This window comes from Pelophylax lessonae (assembly GCF_965119305.1).
Source record: "Pelophylax lessonae genome assembly, chromosome: 12".
NCBI lineage: Eukaryota > Metazoa > Chordata > Amphibia > Anura > Ranidae > Pelophylax > Pelophylax lessonae.
The window spans coordinates 209,657,813-209,665,751 of NC_138779.1; the positions used below are offsets into that span (position 1 = coordinate 209,657,813).

Below are 7,939 nucleotides of genomic sequence, written 5' to 3' on the forward strand. Positions count from 1 at the left end.
GGGCCAAGTAGAGCTGAGCCGGTACTTGCAGTGGAAAAGTGCCGTAAGTGATTTGCACATTAATTGTTACTGATAACAACAACATTAGACCCCCACCCCAGCAACAGTAGATCCCCCCAGAAACAATAGGCCTCCATCAGCAACAATAGATCCCCACACAACAATAGACTTCCCCCACACAACAAAATAGCATTAATAGACCCTCCATCAGCCAGCAACAATAGACCTCTCCCTCAACAATAGTTCCCTCCCAGCAACAACTGACCCTCCACCAGCAACAATAGACCCCCATGCAAAAAATGGATCTCCATCAGCGACAATAGACTCTCCAAGCAGCCAGCATCAGTAGACCCTCCAGCACACCCCAGTACTCCTTCCCATTACATACATTCGTTGCTGGATGTGCTGGAACTGCGTTCCCCCACGTTCCCACTGAAAAAAAGCCCTGGTTACAAGCATCCAAACTTTTTTGTGTATATATGCAACTGCAGGGTGGGGAATGTCCCAGCCGCAGTTGATTGGGCCGGCACTGACTGTTTCCTTCAAAATTTGGACCAAACCCAAGCTTATCTCTTATTAGCAGTTTACTATTGGCGCTTTTCCACTGCATGGAACCGAACGGTTCGGCTCGCTTTTGTGCTTTTCCACTGCTGGTACCGCATGGAATAGTGTAGGAATGGTTCGGTACGGTACGGCGGCGCTTTTCCACTGCATGGAACCGAACGGTACGGCACGGTACGGCTCTGAAAAAACAGTACCTACTCGATTGTAGTTCCAACAGTTACCAAACTGGTACCATATCCCACAATCCTTTGCATGCAGTCACTACTAGCCACTGATTGGTCAGAGAATCCCACCCACCCCGTTGTTATCCCACCCACTTAACTTTAGTACTACTTTAGTGGAAAAGCAAACCATACCGTACCGTACCGAACCGTTCCAACAACGTACCATGCGGTACCAGCAGTGGAAAAGCAAACTGGGCCAAGCAGGGCCGAGTAGAGCCGAGCCGGTACTTGCAGTGGAAAAGTGCCATAAGTTTGCCTTCTTGAAATATCATCAGACCTGCAATAGTATTTTGGAAATGATCTCATAGATAGTTTTCAGTATGGCATGTTCATGATTCTGACAAAACCATTACTTACTAGAAATGCAGCATGAAGGGGTTCAGTGAAAGTGTTACGAAAGGTGTGAATGTGTCTGCCCGGATCACTCAGTTCATAAAAGGAGAGCCGGCCATCATCGTAATCCAGATATACCCCAAAACTGTGGCTGGAAAATGTTTGCATTAAACCCATTTCATTTGCGTCATGCACAGCAGAATATTTGTCATTATACCTCCGCAGACACCAGGACTTCTTATTATTTCCTATAGTACGCTGATCTTTAGTATTTATACTTGTGTAAGCAACCCCTACCCTCCAGTTACCCGTTTTACTTGTCTGCACTTCCCAATAATGTTGTCCTGTTGAAAAACTATTTTTACTTAAAACTTGATTATTACGAAATCTCTTTGGAGTCATCGGGTAAGTATTGAATACTCCTGTGAAAGAGACGGTCTTTAAGTCTTCAGAAACATGGATGCTATTCCCAGCTGTATCTACGTCTAGTACAAGGTCTGGATCAGCCTGAAATGTGCCCAGCCTCACTTCATTTACAATATAAAACAAACTTTTGAATAAATATCTGTAAATCATTCCTTCATGGAGATCTTTTAAAGTATTTATCTTTCTATTTTGTTCTCCTGCTATATCATCTCTTTGTTGGTCTTTATTTTCATCATCTCTGTCCACCCCATGGTGTTGCAAAACACTTAAGGGATCCACCATGTTGCACACCTTCTCAACCATAATTATCTTCTTTGAGATGTTGTCAATTTTTGCTTCCAGATGCTGGATGAAGTCAGTTATGGAGTTTGAAGCTGCCTCTTTTTGTCTGGTAAACCCCATAAGAATCTTCTTCTCTAAAGCATCCAACTGTTTCTTGATGCCCCAGAATAAGTCACTGACTGTCTTTTTTATGCTATCCGTATTCTCTGTCAATTCGTCCATGTGATCCAGAAGAGTCTGGATCCTACTTGCGACTTCTTCCTTCTCTAAGGCCAACTCCTCAAGAACTTTCCTCAACTTTTCTCTCTTCTTCTCAGAAGCATCTTCAATTGAGTCAACCTGGTGCCACTTATGTATTCCATCCAACCTACAGGACACACAGATACAGACAGAGTCCTCACGGCAAACGTACTCCAAGATCTTCTTGTGTTTGGGGCATTTTCTGTTCTCCAAGCAAGTGGTGGGCTCAATCAACACATGTTCTGATGATTTATTGTGCACTTTGACGTGACCCATGCACAGAGAAGCCTCACAATGGATGCAGGTCTTAACAGCTGGTGCTGAAGAGTTAATGCAGTAAGTGCATAAGACTCCACCGGGTTCCTCCTCGGGGTGAGTTGACTGGAAACGCTCTGCGATGTTCCTTAAAGCGATATTTCTCTGTAGTGCAGGACGCTCCACAAATTGCATCCTGCATTCCGGACAAAAATAACCTCCGGATCCTTCTTGTGAGGTCAATACATTTCCTATACAGGTGGAACAGAAGTTGTGTCCACATCTCAGCATGATAGGATCTTTGTACACATTCAGGCATATAGAGCAGTCCAGCTCGTCTCTCAGATCAGCAAGCGCCATTATTGAAAGGAAGGAGGGAGAAATGAAACTAAACCAAGGCTGACAGCCTGCATTTGACTTTGGGCTGGGCAGAGTAAACACAGGCTGCCAAGTTTCGATTATTAGCTTAGAGTGGTTGCTAAGCAAATGTGTTGTCTTCATATAATCTTCTGCGGTTAATAATGTTAGGTGCCCCAGTGTCTGTTTTATTAAAAAAATACTGTTCTATGCCTGGTTGCAGAGTGCCTCTCGGTGCTCACATGACCGGCAGCCTCTCCCTTCTCTCACTCTGATAGCTACAGCTACAGGGGGGCGAGAATCCCCCGCTGACATCAGTCGAGAGGAGAGGAGGAGAGAGAAGCGGCCGGTCACGTGAGCACCGAGAGGCTCTCTGAAATCAGGTATAGAACGGCATTTTTTTTATATAACAGACACTGGGGCACCTAACATTAATAACTGCAGAGGATTATATGAAAATAAAAAGTAATTTCAGCAGCAGGAGGGGAGGGGCAGGCATGGTTACTAGCTGACAGGCAGGGAGGGAGGGGGAGAAGAAGACAGAGGAGGACAGAGGAGAGTTGCGGATGATGGAGGCACGTAAACTGACCACGGTGTCACGGCTCAGCAGCCATGATAAATAGCGGTCAGTTCACAGGGGGGGACAGAATCAGGCAGGATCAGCCAGGTATTTCAGGTAATATGGGGGGCCAAATTACACAGCACAAGCACTGTGCTGTATAACATGGATCAGGATCTTTTTTTTTTGTAAGGTAACTGTCACGATTTGTCCACGCCAACGGCGACTAGCTAACCGAGACGTCGTGGTAAACCGTGACTGGGGAGTATAAGGGAATAAGGGAATTCCTACTGAGTAATAAGATTGGCTGTGCCACTTTCACAGACTGCACTGCCTTTGGTCACCACTAGAGGGAGACTCCACTCCAATCCAGCTGGCTGACCACACACAGGCAGATACAAATCTTACATACAATCTGGTGCACTCTAAGGGTTGGGGAGTAGTCTAGCAATTACCACACACTAATAGGATTCCTCCAGCTATCCTACAAGCTAGAACCCCTGTGTTAATCACTCTTCCCACTGTCCCCACACACCACAAACGATAGCCTGCCACCACCCAACAGTTTGTCCGCAGACTGGTCTGCTGGGACACCACACACATGCAGATCTCCGTCTGGTGTACAATCTGCATGCAATCTGCCAACACACAGTGCAATTGCATACAGATTGGCATGTAGCGTAGACCAAGCAAAATAGGCACTAAAATGAAACAATCTCTCTAGAGATATGAGTCCTAGCTTAGTACACAGAAGTCACTTATTAATTTTATAATTTAATATCCCGAAAGTGGGCAGTGCATAAAAAATATATACAAAGCAAAAGCAGTTACAAAAATACAAAAAAGATAAGAAGACACGCAATTGGCAATTTGCTATGAAAGTAAAAAGGAATAAAACAGAAATAAACTTTACCGAAGCTTATCCCGTTGGCAGAAGCATATCGGAAATCGTGCGGGAACTCCCCAGTTCAGAACTGGCTTCAAGGAAGAACAATGTGCAAATCTCTGGTTTCCCAATTAATTGGAATATTGATGTGGGCTGGACTTTAGCCCTTAACCAATCAACCCCAGGGGGTTGTCCCCATCTCAGCCAGCCTGATGTTCTGTGTTCTGAACTGACCAGAGTGGAATTGGCCCAGAATGGCGCTAACTGCTGGGTCAGGGATAGAAGTTCTGACACCAGCGCATCGGTCTGATCGCGACAGTACCAGACACTGCTTGCCTGTCGCAATCAGGTGCCATACAACGGTTTTATGCAATTCTCCAGTACCCCACCCATGCCACAGACACAGATTTACATGTACTCGTAGCCCCACACGTGAGCCACAAGAAGGAATTATTTTCATCCCTCTGCCACTAATATTTTAACTTTTATGAGAGATAAAATACATTCCTTTGATCTGATGATAGCAATAAACGCTTGTAGACTGTTTGGAGCCAATGGCCGACCCCTGCTGATTTCCGCAGTCAAGGTGACCAGCAGTTTTCTTTGAAGCTTCCGGAAGGTGACAATTCCTGTCCATTTGTATGGGGGACTTTATGTGGCACCCAGGTGTCAACTCTATCCTAGAGAGCAGCTCTGTCCTTTCAAATGCTAAAACCAGGACATATGTGTGTGTGTGACTGATACTAAATTAATTAACCCAAAATGACACTACATCTACAATTCACTATTTCTACAGATCACTCAATTCATATTTCACTACCGCAAAGCTATTCTACATCTGATATTTATGTTACAGTAACAAACACTTTAACTATACCTCCCAATGTTCTGAGATAAAAAAGATAGACACCTTTAGCATGATTCATCCTCCCAGTCACCAGTACTGTTAACCCCCTATAACCCTGGGCTATTCTATACATAGGTTTCTGTGTTCCAGGTTTAGGCTTTAGGCATAGGTGTGTGTGCACCCCAAAGCTCCACACACGTTTGGTGTTTGTATGTGTTTATATATATATATATATATATATACACTCTTTTAAATAAATGTAATCAAACATTTTGAAATGTATTAAACCTTTTTTGATGTTTTAATACATATTACATCTTATGGCAGAGCCAGTCAGTTGAGAGAGAAGGGGGGTAGGAGAGAGAGAGGAAGAAAGATAGGGCTAGGGGGAGAGAGAGAGAGGGGGGGGTGAGAGGGATGAGAGAGAGATGGAGGAGAGAGAGCGGGATGAGAGGGAGAGGGGGTGAGAAAGAGAGGTGGGTGTGAGACAGGGGGGGTGTGAGAGAGGGGGGTGTGTGAGAGAGAGAGAGAGAGGGGGGTGAGAGAGAGGGGGGTGAGAGAGAGGAGGGGTGAGAGAGAGGAGGGGTGAGAGAGAGTGGGGGGGTTAGAGGGAGAGGAGCTCAGAGAGAGAGGAGGTGGGATAGAGAGAAGGGGGTGATAGAAAGAGGGGGTGAGAGAGAGGGGGTTGAGGGACGACGGGGGGGAGAGAGAGGGGAAGTGAGAGAGAGGGGGTGTTAGAGACAGAGATAGGGGGAGACAGGGGGAGGGGGGAGAGACAGGGGGGGAGAGAGGGGGTGAAAGTGAGAGGGGGCAGTGAGAGAGAAAGGGGGTCAGAGAGGGGGGAGGGGGGTGAGAGAGAGAGGGGGGAGAGAGAAAGAGGGAGGGGGTGAGAAGGAGGGGAGAGAGAGGGGGTGAGAGGCAGAGGGGGGTGAGAGAGAGAGGGAGGGGAAGGGGGTGAGAGGAAGAAGGGGGGTTTAATATAACATTAGTGCAGTGCTTATATGACTACAACAAATGTAAATATGAATTGTAAAAAGAGAAAACTAGAAATGTGTAGTCCAAAGTACTGACACTACAGTAATTGATAAAAAGTCAACTCTTCAATGTTAGGGATGATCGAACTTTTGAAAAGTTCGGTTCAACCAGAACACCCGAATTTCCCGAAAGTTCGGTTCGGATTCCCGAACCCCATTGAAATCAATGGGACCCGAACTTCGGGAATCAAAAAACACCATTTTGAAGCCCTAAAACCTAATAAATGCCCCTAAAATGTGCCTAGGGTTCTGGGTCATGCTCCAGAGACTATGAATCAGGAAAAAAAGTTCTTAAAAATTGTCGTTTTTGATAGAGAGCCAATTATTGAAAAAATTATTGTAAAAAAAAAAAAAGAGATTTCTTTGGATTTAGTGTATGGCGGGTCTAAAAAGTGTACCTGTGAAGTTTCAGCTCTGTAGCATGTCCAGAACCAGAATTATAGCATGCCAAACCTTCAAAAATGACTTTTTTGCTTAACCGTGCCTTTCTTTTGCTCCTAATAAAGCAGATGTGTGTGAAGCCTTTTGCAGTGGACTTAACGCTTACAACAAGAACAGGCGTTAACTTGTCACTGAGGCTTTAAGTCCACTGCAAAAGGCTTTGCTACTCTGCGTCACACACATCTGCATTATTTAGCGACAACTTTGGGTCGCATAGCAGTGTGCATTTTGCAGGTGATTTTCACATCGCACAGTTGATAAAGCCTCAGTGACAACTATATATAAATTAAAATTCATCACAAAAAAAAACTGATTATTTTTCTTAGAATTTCAGTAGCGCAGGGATGGTGTTACCCTCCTTTCATAAAGTGCAAATAAATAAAGTGCATAAATTGCATAAATAATTCAAAACATCCAACTAAGCAAGAACAGAGTCCTTCAAAAGTCTTTGTTTATGTAGTGCCAGAGCTGGTGGTGGTGACATTGTACGGTGGTTCCTATAACTGACACCAATGACCCTGCATTAAAGGCACTGTGTGTTGCTCTGGCACTACATAAACAAAGACTTTTGAAGGACTCTGTTCTTGCTTAGTTGGAACTGTGAGGACAACTCCTCAAGAATATTCCTCAACTTTTCTCTCTTCTTTTCAAAAGCATCTTTAACCACTTTACGTCTGCCTGCAGTAATATTACTGCGGCAGAGTGGCTCGTTATCGTCTGACGACGTCGTCAGACACTCCCCTTTCTCGGCGGCGTGCGCGCGCCGCCGCAGGCTCGCTCCCGCTGTGTTCAGTGACAGCGGGAGTCGGGCCAGGGGAGGAGCAGCGGCAATCGCCGCCGCTCTTCCCCAATCGTCGGGGATCTAGTGTGGAGATCCGCCTGCTTGTGTAAACACAAGCGGGCGGATCTCCTAAGTGACAGGCAGGGTCAGATTGCAGGGTTCAGCATAGCTGAACCCTGGATCTGTCCTTGTGTCACTCAGTCACCTCCCCCCCCCCCACAGGTTAGTAAGCACCAGGCATACATTAACCCCTCCCTCTCCAATAAAAATAACCCCTTCCCTGCCAGTGTCATTTTTACAGTAACAGTGCATATTTATAGCACTGATTACTGTAGAAATGTCACTGGTACCCCCAAAAGTGTCAAAAATGGCAGTCAAGGGTCCGATCTGTCCGCCGCAATGTCGCAGTCCCGCAAAAAAAATCGCAGGTCGCCGCCATTACGCGTTAAAAAAAAACACCAAAAATGACAGAAATCTTTCCCTTAGTTAGTAAACGCAATAACTTTTGCGCAAACCAATCAAAATACGCTTATTGTGATTTATTTTAGGTAGCAGAAAACAAATTGGCCAAAAATTTAAAAAAAAAATTGGTTTTTACATATTTTTGGGGGGGAATTTCACATAAAAAAATGTTAAAAATATTGTTATTTTTTCAAAATAAACGCTCTTTTTTTGTTTATAGCGCAAAAACAAAAAATTGCACAGGTGAT

At 44.9% G+C, this 7,939-nt stretch overlaps 2 protein-coding genes across 2 annotated transcripts in view; both read right to left on the reverse strand.

Annotated features, from left to right (window-relative positions):
* Window positions 1-1,103: 1,103 nt before the first annotated feature.
* On the reverse strand, window positions 1,104-2,688 carry LOC309568425 (E3 ubiquitin-protein ligase TRIM62-like; the record flags this gene model as incomplete). Its single annotated transcript, XM_082274092.1, has 1 exon — window positions 1,104-2,688. Exon 1 carries the CDS (start codon window positions 2,682-2,684, stop codon window positions 1,104-1,106), a length of 1,581 nt encoding a protein of 526 aa, XP_082130218.1. The 5' UTR covers window positions 2,685-2,688.
* Window positions 2,689-4,993: 2,305 nt separating this feature from the next.
* LOC309569019 (E3 ubiquitin/ISG15 ligase TRIM25-like) overlaps window positions 4,994-7,939 on the reverse strand; it is a gene marked incomplete at its 3' end in the record, with an annotated part of 4,082 nt that continues 1,136 nt past the window's right edge. The window contains exon 3 of the mRNA XM_082274780.1: window positions 4,994-5,014. Within this exon, the coding sequence (XP_082130906.1) occupies window positions 4,994-5,014 (21 nt within the window). The remainder of the gene's footprint in view (window positions 5,015-7,939) is intronic.